Consider the following 15,970-nt stretch of genomic DNA (forward strand, 5'->3'; position numbering starts at 1 on the left):
CATCAAAAAAAGAATTTTCCAAGATTTCACTGTTGAATTAGATTTTCCCTCATTTGCCTTCCTGCTCTTATATAGCTATAAATGTAAATTGTCCCAATGGAAACACGCGATAAATGGCATCAAGATGTCTGTCGGAGGAAAGCAGCACAGAGTGAATTTTTACACTTTGCTCCATGCAAAAGTGACGCATTTGCTTCGAATGTAATGTATGCATTACTGCTGCGTCAAGTAAACTAAAGAATTGAGCATTTTTCTTCAGCCAACACCAAATTTAACATTCGGTGATTTTCTCGTGGAATTACTAGACACTGTTGTATAATTATTCACGTTGAATGCCCCTTAGATAAACTATGCCATGTTCTTCTTGCGTTTCATAGAAGCATTGGATCGAATCTTTGGACTCGCATACAGGCTCGCCTTATCTTTGCAGCATTAAGCTGGAAACATAAGCGCAGACTCGCCCGAACCAGCTTGTTGTTTCTGTTCGCTGCAGGCCTGTTTCGGACCGCATGATGAAGTTGCCTTTCTTTTTGCTTGTTTTCCTTCTGTAAGCTTGAGTGTGTTGTAATGGGTGTGCGCCTCTTAAATGACTCATAAGGCATATTAGTCATATAGTTTAAATGCCATCGTCAATATCCACCGATATTGTGGTTAAAATAAGCCTTCATAACAGAGTGGGACGTTTAATGTCAGGGGTGCCTCGTGTGCAGACAATATTTCCCTTGTTACAGCTACGCTACCAGTGAATTGTATTTATACTCTGTTTCTAATATTATGGTCACCTTCACTTAGAGGAAATGAGCAAAACATGCACCAAGCAGAGAGGAGACGCAAAATACAATTCATCGGGCAACGCATGAGGCACAGTCTCAAAAAATAGGCCTTTACATACTCACCATGCTGAATACTTCTTAGGTATATGCATCTTCAGCATTGTGGATGAAATTTCGGTCTTTGAGTGACAGCAATGCGTCCTAATTCGAGACGTTTCTAATATTTTGGTTTACTTTAACACGAGAGGACCCGAATATTATAGAAACGCCTTGTATGATGCAGTGCAGTTCTGCACTAAGCTAATGCAACCACAAAACGATCATGTTGGCAGTTTTTTATTATTATTATGTTATATACTATATAATATGATATTGTTTCGTGTTATTATATTATGCAGGTGTACCTAATGAAGTGGCTGGTGAAAGTGTGTTCTCAGCATGAAGAAAATATCCAAATAACACACAGACAGAGGTCAGCGGGAAATATATGATTTATTCGTAGTATTAGTGTGGGCTTTGCACATTTACACCTCGGCGATAACTTATAACTTGTTGTAACCATACTATCAAAAGGGGAAAATGTCGTCTGAGCATTAAAATGCATTACTTTGTACTAAATAGAGACATTTCGCGTGGAAGAATTGTTTATCAAACTAATCAATCATCTCCAATATTAAAGCCCACCACGTCTTCCTGTGCAATAATATGATGAGATGTCCATGCATGGTCCAAGTGCATTAGGCTCTTTCGGAGGCTGCAGGCTGAGATGATTGACGATGAACGTGTGTGTCTTTTGTCTGCCAGCAGCCACCACCGCCTCTCTTAACTTGAACTTGGACTTCCGACGAGACGCGTCCCAGGATTTATTTAGTCTGCTCTCTGCCACCTCACTGCCGCGGCCATATTAGTGGTGTGGACACCTCTTATCGGACAACACCAGCAAATCAAAATAGCTTGGACTAAATGAGGAATGTATTGTTTGGAAATGATAGTTAAAAGACAGGACCTGGCGAGGGCCCCTATTCTGACTATACATTCTATGACAATACACTCTTTGCATATCAAAGTATAAATATATAGAATCGCACATTCACACCATCATACACAGTCTAAAATAGTAGTTTATAGCTGGTTAATGCACAAAATTGATCAAGTAGTGGGGGGGGGGGGTCTTGCAGGTCGTATAATTTATCTAATTATAGCTGCGTGTATTATATGTGACATTTAGATTTTTTTTTTTACTCCTTCACTGATGACGTGCTTCGACTGAGTGTTCTCGCCGGCCCAGATGCGTTCCAATACAAGAATTGTATTTCTTAAAAATCCTCCTTTGTAAAAATGCTGATAATAATGGTCACCTTATCTTCATTTGACAGGTTTTTATAATTTTGGTGGGTTTATTTAGCTGGACGTGGGAGGGACAAACTGTTCGAAACTGCTGATTGCGTTGCAGTTCTACGCGATGTACTGCGAGCAACTTCCACTTGGAATCATATTGTTACGTGAACGCCTCTCTGGCTGTGTCAGTTTGAACGGAGCCTTTTTTTGTCTTTGTAAAGTCATTTTTGATAAATCTCTTGTGTGGGATGACTTAATTGTGTGCAGGTGTTCCTGGCGCTGTTTGGCCTCTACAAGACATACGTTTATGAACTGTGCGATTACATTGCAATTGGAATATTACTTCGTATAATACATATATGATATATTCCATAGTTTACATCATTAAAAAATGATCACTTGTTTAAATTCAATATTTTAAAATTATTCCAGAATCGTGCCCACAAACAACAACATGTAGGCTATATGTTTTATACTTAAAATTGAGCATTGTGTTTGTACAAATCAATTTTTTTCACTTTTTCGCATGGGATATGATCATGTGCACCGAATGAAGTGCCCAGCGATTAAATATTACATTGAGAGCATCAAGCTAGCATCCTCGAAGCGCTGTGATAAATAGCCGTTTATAATAGAGAGTCAGTGTTCAATCTCCATGGCGCCTACCATCCCTCTCCTACCTTCGTCTTTTTATGGTTCACCTCGTATTGCGTTGCAGCTCCGGGTGAAGTTTAAACGTGTTAAATTGGAAGGCAAATAAGGGGTTGTTGTGTTCTGCATTTTGCCTGCACTGCCTAATGACACACTGCGTGCAAATGAACGGTGCACAAACATCCTGGCCTTTTATTTTTAAAGATAAAGAGGCACTTGCACAAGTGTGCTGCATCTGTCTGTGAAAAAATGAGGTTTTTTTTCATGTTTTGACTTGGACTAGTGATGCGCCCGCCCCGCGCACGAGTACATGCACGCGCATGCCTTTAAGGCCTAAAGTGAACACTTTAGTCCCTGCTATCACCTTGCGCCGTGTCATGAATACGTGGGCTCATTTCCTTGCGACTCACCCAAAACTTCCTCTGACTGATGTTTGCGCTGTAGTTCATCGAGTTTGAGCAATAGTGTGGCGTGATGTGGAACATGTAAAAGTTCTTGAGCAATGGGATGAGGAATGTGGCAGGAATTTGCCAAACTTAATGCGTGATAAAACCAGAAGACACGTTTACACACACTGTTCTATTTGCGCATTTTAACGTTCCGTTTACACGGGCCCACTTTTTGATTTTTTTAATTCTAAACCACGAGGTTTTGCGTTTTCGTGACAGTGACATTTCCCCATTGGCTTTACGAACACTTGTGATCTTGAACGCAACCCAGAAGGGGCATAACGCCTAAATTAGATGCTCTTATAGTTTCGTAGGATTTTTGTCATGGCACAGAACAGCTTTGAACTACTTTGAACGTCCCTTTCTGCTTAAAATTAGCGCGCACACTCAGTTGACACACATATTAGTCTATACCTAAACATTAGGTGTATTATTGTAAAGGCTATTTTTGTGCTACAGCTCTTACAGTATAATGGGTCTCTTAAAGGTGTTGCAGGTGTGGCTAATGTTGTGGCCTATGAAATGACGGAAAAACGTACCTTTTGTAGCAGCCAAGGTTGCATCCACTCTCGTCTAAAAGCAAAATGAAACACAGACACACTGCTGTACCTCGAGCTGCAATGACTCACACTGATACAACTTACAGCTGAGCAGTTGCCTTTTTCCTGGAAAATGAGTTTAGTCATTCAAATTCGGGTTAGTTCAGGAAAGCACCTTTTATTTCACTTATTTGCAGACGTACTCTTCTTCGCTCATCTTCCGTGCACGCATTTGTTGCATTCTTATTCCCCTGCTCAGTGAAATAGTTTTGCGTGCGCTAACAACAGAGCTGCAAAGCAGCACATGTAAACCTGCACGGCGCAGCCTCAAAGGCTACCTGATGCTTGGACCACATCTTGCAACACTCACAATCTCTGAGATTTATGCCCGTTGATTTTTATTCAAGTTGTTGTGAACACGACAAGTTTTGCTGAGGCGTGTCCACGTGCATCTACAGTTGTTCAATGCACGGTTTAGCCTATAATAATAAAATAATAATCGTAGTTACATTTAAAGATATATATCCAGTCTCTTGTGGTGTAATTGCAAGTCAAACCCGGCGAATTCACTCCGCTAATGAGGGTAAGCCCTGTCATGTGCCGATGCAGCCGTATTTCCTGAGAGCGGAAGCCGCAGGTAGGCAGCATGTTAGTGGGCATGGATGCTCTCCCCTCCCCCACAGACCTTCACTTCAGACAGGGTCTGTCTGGGAAGGACATGAAGTCTGCTTGTTAAGACATTTACAACAACACACCATGACTGCTTATCAAGATATATAGTTACCACTCTTGACTATCAGCCTGGAATAAGAGAAATATGCATGCAGCTATTAGTGAAGGATGTGTTCGTTGGAAAAAAAAAAAAAAAGACTGCGTAAAAATGTGCAGTTTGTTATACTCAGTTTGTTATACTGCATTTCTGCATGCTACATACATCTCACATTCTCGCCCTGTTTGCAGACTTGGTGAGCGACGAATCACCTTTGGAAGGAATGAAGTGTTCTTTAAATGTATGTCAAATGTAATGGAATCTTATTTTACTTGGCTACCAAGTTCTGTATTTATCCCTAACCATGCAATAAATATATGCTTTCTTAGCAGTATATTGTTTTAAGGAGTACTTCATTTTAAATTGTTGGGTGATGGGGAGTGTGACGTTTATGAAATACAGCCTAACTTTGGGAAAACTTCTAATGCAATTGTAAAACATTTGAAAGTGTTTTTTGTTGCTTGGTGTCAATGCCGAATTATCACTGTTGTAAAAGATATTACGTGTTTAAGTGCTGTGGTGGAATATTATTTATTAGATATGTCACCAACATTAAGAATTATGTCACCATAACTAACATTCTTGCAAAACAAAAACAGATCACGCCCCTATTTTTCACCACGTAATTAGTAGCATCGGTCTTTTTTAGATTTACCTTGAAGTATTTCATATTTATATGGTAGTCGGCTATGCATTATAGTTATTAAAAACAGTATCAAACTTAACAATATAAGTAACAAAATTAATTAAAATGCGTATTAATTTGTTAGCAAATTGCTAGACTAATATAAACATGACTGTGATGCTTGCTTCAATTAGCATTTAATATCATAGTAAGACTAGGTAAAATTAAAAAAAAAAATTGTTTCTAAAAATAAGCCACTGTGTCGTCACTATAGCAAAGATGTTCGTTTGGGTGGAACCAGCTCCTTAAGCAAACAACATCTCCAATTTCGGACGCTTTTGAATCTAAAACTCGGGATGATGTGGAGTTGCCTTCACACACAGCAAATGTTTGAGAATAAGCGCCTCTAAATAACAGCTAGTTTGCATAGTGTGAAGTTCATTCTTGTCCGTCTAGACTCTGATTACGACCCTGTTTGTCTGCGTTTTTTTACCTTGACCTTGGACTTCCGTGCAGCTGCTGCCTAGATGCGCCCTTCGTGCTTGTGTTTTTCCTTAAGACAAAAGAACCATAGTGCCTCTCCTAAAAAGGATAGAGGGGGCTCTGCTTCCTCAGTGGCGTGCAGGCATACACAGCGGCCACCTTTCCCATGACAACTCAGCAGAGCAAAAAATGTTGATCAACTATAGAAGTCCTTTTTAGGGGGACAGCATGTAGCATAGCTGCTTTATGTGAGTGACTCATGGCAGAGGCAGCAAAAAAGCGCACTTTATGGATACTCTGTGTATGGGCCTCTCCCATCGGTGAAATGTTCACCTCCAAAATAGTGCCACGAGCAAGATATTAGTCCGTAAGTCTTTCCAAATAAACACCTAGTCACTAGTAGGATATGGTGCATTTTCTTGTTTGCATTTCTTAACACCAGGGCGTGAGCGGGGATCAAGTAAAGCCATGTTGTCAAATATTTGTGCACTTCTACCATGGCATCTAATTAAAAAGTTGTGTGCCATGCACACAGTCTTAATCTTGTTCTTATTTGTTTGCCCGCAGCGTCAGCAACTTGTATGGTGCTGGTGAATGCAAAACAGACACTCGCTCTAACAATAATAAAACTTATTAATGCTTTTAATTCCTTTTTAAATATCACGTTAAAACCTGAGAGAAGTGCCATTAAAATTATATGCATTATATTACTTGCATTTAGCTACAGCAACTGTCACACTAAGAACCAATGTAATTAAATTATAATAACAACTTTACCCGGAATGACTTCGCGCGTATTGGTTGTTAATAAGGTAACTGTTCAAACTATTATTTTTGTCATGTTGAGGAAATGGCTTGCAGGCAGTTGCTCATCTATAATTGAGACTTTAGTTGACCAGTGACTATTGAACATTTATATTGTGTGTATGAATGTACAGTTGCTCCGATAGCTTATTACATGCATGCATATTTACTTAGATAACACACAGGACTAGTTCTCACTTGCAGTGATCATGATTGTTAATAATGTAACTCGTCAACTCTTATTTTTGGCATGTTGGGAAAATGGCTAGCATGCCATTGTCCCTGTATAATGTATGTTTTACTTGAACAGTGACTATAAAACATCTAGTGTGTGAGTGTGTGTGTGTGTGTGTTTGTGCACGTGTGTATACAGTTGCTCTGATGGCATATTAGTCTTAATGGTTGAATGACAAGCCCAGTTTATTCAAAATTGGATCTTTATTTTTTGTTCTATTTACCCAAACTTATACTTGGAGATGTCTCGCTAGACAGACATCAGATTTATTAATATATATATATATATCTATAGATATAGATATACATATATCTATATCTATAGATATAGATATAGATAGATATATATAGATATATCTATATATATAGATATACGGATATATGTATATATATACATGTATGTATATATGTATATGTATATATATATATATATATATATATATATATATATATATATATATATACACACACACACACACACACATATATATACAGATATATGTATATATGTGCTCATATTCACCACTTAAACCTATTGGATTTTTTAATATAAATTAATATGGCATTGATATGACTGTGGGCTTTCACGTTAATATTGCCTGTCTGACAAAATTCAATCTGTCAGGTGATCTCCCTTTCGCACTTCTGGAGACTTTGGACTAATTGCATGCACAGAAATAAAGAATTAATGCAGTTATGCATTATTTGTCAATATTAGGGCATACAGTATACTCATACTCTCACTGAAGAAAATAATATGGAATTAATATGATTGTGTGTTTTCATGTTAACATTGCCTATCTGATTATGTTCAGTGCATCAGGTGATCCTCATATCGCACTTTTGAAGGCTTTGGACTAAATGCATGAAAACAAATAAAGAATTATGCAATTATGCAATTATTCCCCAAAGCGAAGTTAAATGACACTTTTAAAGCATTTGGGGGATTTTATAATGGCAATCATGTATGATATGCACTTGCCTATTATGGCCTGAAACAGCCTTTACGCATGCCTTAAATCAACAGGTAAGTGATACTATATTCTAAAACCTTTTGGATGGTTTATTTTTTATAAATCGCCCAAAAGGTTAAACAAAATCTAGATTTTAAATGATGTACTGCTAGCATCTAGGCTCACTCTCATGCAACTGTTAAGACCCAGTTGACGCACTTTTGGAACACCATTTGGGCAAATATAGAATGTCAATAGTGTGTGTTTTTACGCATTTCCTATTATATCTTAAATGCAGCTTATTCCAGAAAGTAACAATTCAAAGAAGCATTTGTTTTAGAAGATATTGACACAAACATATGGAGCAGCAATGGTGACTTGTTAGAATCTTACCTGTAGTGTACAATGTAACTATTTAGAGGTGCGTAAAGGTCTCTAAAGTCCTTTGGTGGGTCGTTCTAACAAATTAAGAATGGCAAGTGAGTGTTTTTGCGCATTGTGACCTAAAATGTGTTATATTTATTCCAGAAAGCAACAGCTAAATTACACCTTTTACGCACTTTCAATTACTTTTGCAAGGTTTAGAATTTCGTGGGGTAAATCAGTGTAAAGATGAGTGATGTATTTGCCTATCGTGGCCTGTTGCAATGCTTGGAAGCCGGCTAAAATTCACAGATTGTTTTCATTTGCCGCTATCGCCCCAGTGTGCAAACTTCCCTTTAAGGGAGTGAGGCTGGCCGCGCGGAGCCAATGGCAGCGCTTGTGTGCTGTGCAGGAGAAGCTCCGCCATGCGAGCCAGTGTCTCTTTAAAGGGTTGCTCTGGCCCGGCTTTCTGGCTCTGTGTGCTGAGGACCTGTTAGCGTATCACGTGCCACATCCTTAATGAAGTGGACACACAAGGGGCGCCCCTGTGCGCATGCGCCGGGTGTAAAATGTAGTTGGAAATGAGGTGTCCGTCTTGGAGAAGTCGACTTTTAAAAAGCATCGGCAGCCCCTGATATGACGACTTCGCTGCTTGTGCATCCACGCTGGGCGGACACCTTGATGTACGTTTATGAAAAAAGCCCGAATGAAAGCGGCCCGAATAAAAGCCAAACAATGGAGGGACTGAGCGGTAATTGCCCCGCGACCCACTGCAGGGACCTGATGTCGCACCCCGCCCTGGGAAGACACTCCGGCACCATAGCGACCCACCAAGGCTCCGTCTACTCGGATATTTCCTCGCCGGACGCCGCTCGCCAGTGTCCCGCCCCGCAGTCGTCCTCGGGCGCCTCGCTGAGCTACGGCTACCCGTTCGGGGGCCCTTACTACGGCTGTAGGCTGTCCCACTCGCACAACGTCAACTTGCAGCAGAAGCCGTGCTCGTACCACCCAGCAGACAAATACGCCGAGCCCAGCACCGCTCTCCCCACCGAGGAACTGTCTAGCCGGGCCAAAGAGTTTGCCTTTTACCCCAGCTTTGCCAGCTCGTACCAGGCCGTGCCGGGATATCTGGACGTGTCGGTGGTGCCCAGCATCAGTGGCCACCCCGAGCCGCGGCACGACGCTCTCATCCCCATGGAGGGCTACCAGCACTGGGCTCTCTCCAATGGCTGGGATGGGCAGGTGTACTGCTCCAAGGAGCAAACGCAATCCAGTCATCTGTGGAAGTCACCGTTTCCAGGTAAAAAAAAAAAACATTGCCTATTTTTTCCTCATCTACAGTTTTGTTGAAAATGATGTCATCAGTGCTATTTTTAAAGTGATCACGCTGCTTCTACTCGGTTATTAACCCTTAGATTTTAATGTGATTATGCTCCACTGTAGAAAAATCTACCAAAACAATATAGAGAGGTACCCTGAATGTTCCAGATCAAGAAACACCTCCCAACCTCCATGCCTGCTATGAACTTAGCTAGTTTAAGACTATATTGTACTTAGGCTTCACATGCACCATTAAATGAAAAGAATCTGAGGACCAGTGTAAGACTTTATGGTATGACCTCAGAAAGCCACTTTTTGAGGTCATGTGATAGACGAACACAAGTTGAGTTTCAGTCACGCAGAATAAGAAACACTGGTGCAAACCTTTGCCCTCTTTATGACAAGATAGTGACTTAGCTTGTTTGGATTGTGCCAATAAATCTCAACGCCCTGTGATGTGTTGCATATATCAGAATCCACACTTGGGTTGCATTGCGCACATGCACACACACACACACACACCTCGGCGTCATGTTACACACAAAAATGGCTCACTGAAAAGCTCGTCTCATTATGCAGCATGCATTTGCTTTAGTTATGATCATGTCAAACGCATGATACCTCATATAAATACAGAGGCCACACCACTAAGCGCCATTGTAAGGTGTTTACTACACTGCTGCTTTATTAGTATTAATGTCACATATAGCGATATACTCTCACACACTGACTCAACTTCCTATATGAAACATTTGTCCCCCCCACCCCCTCTCCATAATGGAAAAAGAGCCACGCAAGCACGACGGGCGTGCATTCAATCGTGCGAAGAAGCTAAAAAAAAAAAACACACGCTGCACCCTAAACACACACATACTACTCCAAGCACCCACATGCACTGTTTTGCTTCAAGATGCTTCACTCGGTAATCCCACGTTGATTGGCGCCACAATAACGGAACACTGTCACCTAGAGTGAGTTTACACATTGAATAATTGTAGTCATCCTGCTAATATTTGTAAGTCATTGCCTACAAAGCTAATCTCTTATATACACACAGGCTGATTTTGCAGCACTTAATATTAGTATACTGTAACACATACGAAACGTTCACGAATAGTATTGCCCATCAGCTATCTAGCACGTTGGCTCTATAGAAGACAGATAAATAGAAATATCTATATTCTTCATGCTGTGGTGCTGGCAGGCCTCGTGTGCTTCCACTGCTATTGTTTGTGTTCTTGACAGTATTACCCACAATTCCTTGGGACACGTCTTGCACAAATGTAACATGCCATTTGTTTGCTTTAGCTCAGCCGGTTACCCTTTGCGGAAATGGATCAGGATAGATAGATTCATAGATACTGTAAGTAGGTAGACAGATTTTTAGGGCAGAGGGACATTAAGGTTGGCAGTCTTCACGGAAACGAACTATAGCATGTTGCGTGTATTAGAGCAACATTCATTCTAGTCGTTGTGAGTATTATTTCCATGTAAATGCGCGCCAGTACATGCAGATTCAATGAAGCAGAGGTGGAGCCCCGCTAATATTAATAATTCTATGAGCGGTCAAGACATGGTCTCCATTCATAAACCTTGTACTATTCAGTAAAAACACTCTCATATTGTTGCCATTAGGCGTTGACATTTGTCTGCATTTATGGAACTCATTTGACAATGTCCTTCTCTCCGCATGCAGATGTGGTGCCCCTGCAGCCTGAGGTGAGCAGTTACCGTCGCGGCCGTAAAAAGCGCGTCCCTTACACCAAGGTGCAGCTGAAGGAGCTGGAGAAGGAATACGCTGCCAGCAAGTTCATCACCAAAGACAAGAGAAGGCGCATCTCGGCAGCCACCAACCTCTCAGAGCGCCAAGTCACCATTTGGTTCCAGAACCGGCGGGTCAAGGAGAAGAAATTTGTCAGTAAATCCAAGAACAATCACCTGCACACCACTTGATGAGATGGTCCCTCCTTTTCCACATCACCCCACTGCAACGTCATGCCGTCATACCTCTCCATCGGAAAGAAAATATCGAAGATCATCTTTGTTTTTTAATTTAACGTCCATCGCCATCGCCATCAAAACACCACACGGCCCCACCGTTTTCAATTTAGAGAGCGAGTCTCTAAAAACTGTGAAAATACTGAAAATTGACTCCATATTTGTTTTATATGACTGTAAATATATAAATATATAATATTTAAAACGATATCTGTATTTCAAAGTCAAGTATTGCGTGTTTTCTCTCTTTTTATTTCCTATTTTTTCTCTCTCTGTCTGTCTGTCTCCTCCAAACCAAATCACGACATTTCAAAAAGATCAAGACTGAATTTTTGCAGACTTTTTTTGTGGAACGATAATCGCCATGCATACAGGAATGCCTGGGACTTCTAATGACAGGTTGAACCCAAAAGACTTTAACATCCTCTACGACAAAGAGAAAAACGAGGACTTTTTGGTATTATTAATTTGGAGTTTCAGAGGCGATCTTCTTCTATGTTCGACTGTATGTTCTCGAGGCTGCGATGTTGTTTATCTGTGTAGTGCAATGTCTTCTTATTATTTAATTCATATCATGTAGTATGGCCGAGCTGTAAACTAGAGTATACCTGTACGTTTTCCTTTTTGTCAAAGAAGGATTCTGTCATGCAACTGCAATGATTGTAAACCATTAAAGTCAGTGAGTATTACACATGGATACACATTCGTTTTATTTGTGTCGTGCCAAGCTTGTAACTTTGGTGCACTATGATGTTGTGGTGTTGAATGGCGTATCCTGCAGTTATGTTTTCATAAATAAATGATAATGAAAATGATCAGATATTCCAATCACTCAGCCACTGGCAGACACTCTTTCCCTCCACCACCCCTTGTCGTCCTCCTCGTATGATCGTGCCCGGCTCTCAGCAACATCGAGCGGATGTGCATGCAGCCTGACGCACCTCCTGGCAAAGTGCTTGATTAAAACTCTATCAGGCATCGTGGCGTCTGCCTGATGGCAGGCTGAGACGCTGTACCGCACTGTCTTCTTGTCGTGTGCAAAGAGAGCATAATGCCCATTTTCTAGCCGGACTCATTTGTTGTTGCACACGCGCTGCTAATAAATGACTGCGAGTCGTTCGTGCAAAGTAGTGCAGGGGAAAACGCTGATATCTCACTTTCCAGTGTGCTTAGTTTTAAGACTATTTGTAAATCAACAAACGTAGATTGTACTTTATTATGGAATATATTGTAGAAATTGGGAAGTCACATTTCAGAAATACTACCACCAAACAGTACTCACAAGGTAAACTGTCTACATACTGCAGTTTGTAACAACTATTTATTTATGAACTATTTATTTGTGACCTTATGGCTGGATGCGTAATTCGAATAAAACTCAATTTAAGATCCGCATTCAGAGGAACAGGCACAGGTGAGATTTGCATTGAACTTGAGGGTTCATGATATAATAGCATAGCGCAGTGACTACAAGTAATATTTTGGTTCTGACATAAAATGCCTTTTACAAAATTCACCCTATAACAAAAAATTCATGTTTCATGTTTTTTTTCGTTGTTTTACTTTTACCACGCGCTGTTCTCAAACATAAAGTCAAGAGTATCGGAAAGTAGAAAGTTTGTTGTCTCTCAGCGCAGCTATTCAAAGCAACTTTAGATTACTTTATATAACGCGAGAGTTATAATTTGTTGTTTTATCGACCAGAATAATCGATAACTAGTTGACATTATTACTATTTCCCTGGCCGGATTTATTTGATGAATGAAATGTTGCGACATACCCAGTTAAAAATAAAGCAAACTGTCATTATAGTGACAATCTGCTCGGGTGCAGTTTTTGGCTGCACTGAGCAACTTTTTTCTTCTCCACCTCCATCTTCACCGCATCTTTTTAGGTTGTTGACTTGAGCCCAAGCTGTCGTTGTTTTTGTCCCAGGACTTTTTGGTTCTTGTGGAAAAAGTTGTGAGTCGCCTGATTTTACCCTTGACCATGACTATGCAGTCACTTTGACCTTGACATGGCGGCAGATTGTGCATAATAAATAGGGGGCTGGACACCGGTGCCGGCGGTTTGTTTGTGGGCAAACAAGGTGTTATTTTCCCGTCTAGACAGCCAAGCTTAATGGCATGCCATAAATACATAAAAAGGGGAAGTGAGGCGAAATCCTCTGACCTGCATTTCTGACCATCTCTCGGGGTCTTGCATTAACATTTGGTCTGTGCTCTTTTGTCTTTATTTTTACAGGAGCCCACCAAAAAGAAACTCTCCTGGCCGCCAATGCTTCATCGTGAGGTGTGTATCATTGACCACGCAGCACAGGTAGGACATTGAACCTCTCACACCAACACTACAGAGCCACAGCAAGCAGCCAGAGGGAATGAATAACAGCACCACGTCGTCCTCAATAGAACCATTAAAGGTAGGCCTGTTTTCTTCTTATATGTGGCAGCGGGCCCACTTGCACTGCGCTTTGTTGTTTATGTTTTAAATCTCACAGCAAATATGTACTGACAACTGTGCACTGGCACCGTGGAAAATCCAAAGTACTGCTGTTTTGTTTATCGTTGTTTGTTAGCTTGCTTCCGACGTTGAAAGTTGTTCCATACACTCAATTTGTAGTTGCTTTCATTTTATAAACTTGTTTAACATTGGCTCCAAATAATTTTACAGTACTTATTAGACACAATAGGAAGTGGAAAGTTGAGAAAATACAAGTCGTTTTTATTAAATGGCGAATGTATCTTTACATTTTGGCATTTTACCTCACATCCTGAAAGTTATACAAAAGTAATCATTTGTTTGCTAGTACATCCAAATTTTGACAATTGTTTTTAAATTAAAAATGCAAGTGCCGAACGATAGAACAATACGACGACTATCGACTGCCATTATGTAAAGTTTTGTGAAACTTATTTTTGTACTGGTTTAAAGCACCACCAAACAAATAAATTCCAGCTGAACATTTATTTGTGTGGGTCGAAATTAAACCATGAGTCCCCATATTTATAAGAATTATATTCCATCAATTCTTTAGAATAACACAGACAAAAATGAAACTTAAATTAAGTGTTTGCTTTGTAACTTGCGCATACACTTTTGATTTTTAAAATGCAAAGAGTGCTACTTTTGGTGTTTACTTGCTGTGTGTGTGCGCGCGTGCGCGTGTCTGTGCGTGTGCGTGTGGTTTGCAATGTGCTTGTGAGTATGTGTGTGTGCGGCTCCAGGCCTCTGTGAGAGCTATGGAAAGGGGGCTGATAACCTCTGGTGGTGACCAGAGGAAAATATCAGGAAGTGCTGCAATTGTTTGCCTGCCGGTTTCGAGGCAAAAATCAAGGCGATCATTGTACAGCAGTGACTTGCTTGCTTTGCGTTCATTTTTTTTCTAACTTTTGACTTAGTGATGGATTCCTTAATGAAACGTGGCAGCAGACTTAATTCCACCACTAGAGCAGAAATGTAATTTTATACATTTTAACGAATGCCTGCTTGGAGCTAATGGCACAGCAATGGTAGTATTTTCATTGTAGGTCATGTGAGCTTTTGTTTTCAGTCATTCTAATTTAAATCACTTTTAATATAAATGCCACTAAAGAAATTGGGGCTTATTTTAAACATTAAAGACATGGTTGAGTTTATGTATCTCATGTGAAAAGTAAAAACGCAGATCAGACCATTGCTTATTTTGACCAATTAATTTCTGTTTTTAACTTTTTTTAAAACGTTTCAACATGTCTGGTCAGATAATAACACTTTGGTGTTATACTGTCTTTGAAATTTGTTTGAGAATTATTTGTGTGACAATTTTTCATTAAACATTTTTGAACACATAATTAATTAATTAATTAAAATGAAATTATATATGTGTATATATATATATATATATATACACATAAAAAATATACACACACACATATATATACATAAATATATATGTATGTGTGTATATATATATATATATATATATATATATATATATATATATATATATATATATATATATATACACTTAAAATGTTCCTACTATTTTTAGAAAGAAAATAATATTTTTTCTAAAAATGCTGTTTGGCCACTATTAAAATGATCCCTTCACATAAACCATCCTCCCCCTCCAAAGTGACGGTCAAGTTCAGCCAGCAATGTTTGACGATGTATATGTTAGTAAAGGCAACCTTATAACCAGGGTCCACTTTGACTATCCTGAACTGTATTATTTGTAATATGGACCAAATATTTTGTTGATATCAGCAGAGTCCTGGATGATTTGTGTGCAGCAGATGCGTCCCGCTTGTTTGTGAGCCAGTTTAAAAGATAATCCAAAGTAAAGTTTTCAAGTTAAAACTTTACCACTTGCTTGTGCGAATTTGTAGGGCTTCTTCCTGGCTGCGTCTCTCCCTTGAAGGAAGCTTTAAAAAGGATTGCACAAGGCCATAACAACCTGCCTTCACAGAATCAAAGAGAGAAAATGGGAAGAAAGGCCTTTTGTTTGGGGCTATTGCCCTGTCTGGACAGGACCAATGGATTCCAGGAGGGTAATTCCATTATCGAGGAGACGGTGTACTAGACAGTGACCTTGACTGTCTCTATGCTCGATATACTTGGCTTTTCTTTTTTTTTTTTTAGCTTGCTGGGCTTTTTCCCCTTAATGACAGCAAAAGGCAAATGGATCTCGGT

At 39.9% G+C, this 15,970-nt stretch overlaps 1 protein-coding gene across 1 annotated transcript; it reads left to right on the plus strand.

The window, feature by feature from the left end:
* Positions 1-8,617: 8,617 nt before the first annotated feature.
* hoxc13a (homeobox C13a) lies at positions 8,618-11,254 on the plus strand. Its single transcript, XM_054785361.1, has 2 exons — positions 8,618-9,281; positions 10,998-11,254. The coding sequence occupies exons 1-2, from the start codon at positions 8,618-8,620 to the stop codon at positions 11,252-11,254; spliced, it is 921 nt and encodes a 306-aa protein (XP_054641336.1).
* Positions 11,255-15,970: the final 4,716 nt, after the last annotated feature.

The sequence above is a fragment of the Dunckerocampus dactyliophorus genome, chromosome 1, assembly GCF_027744805.1.
Source record: "Dunckerocampus dactyliophorus isolate RoL2022-P2 chromosome 1, RoL_Ddac_1.1, whole genome shotgun sequence".
NCBI classification, from domain to species: domain Eukaryota; kingdom Metazoa; phylum Chordata; class Actinopteri; order Syngnathiformes; family Syngnathidae; genus Dunckerocampus; species Dunckerocampus dactyliophorus.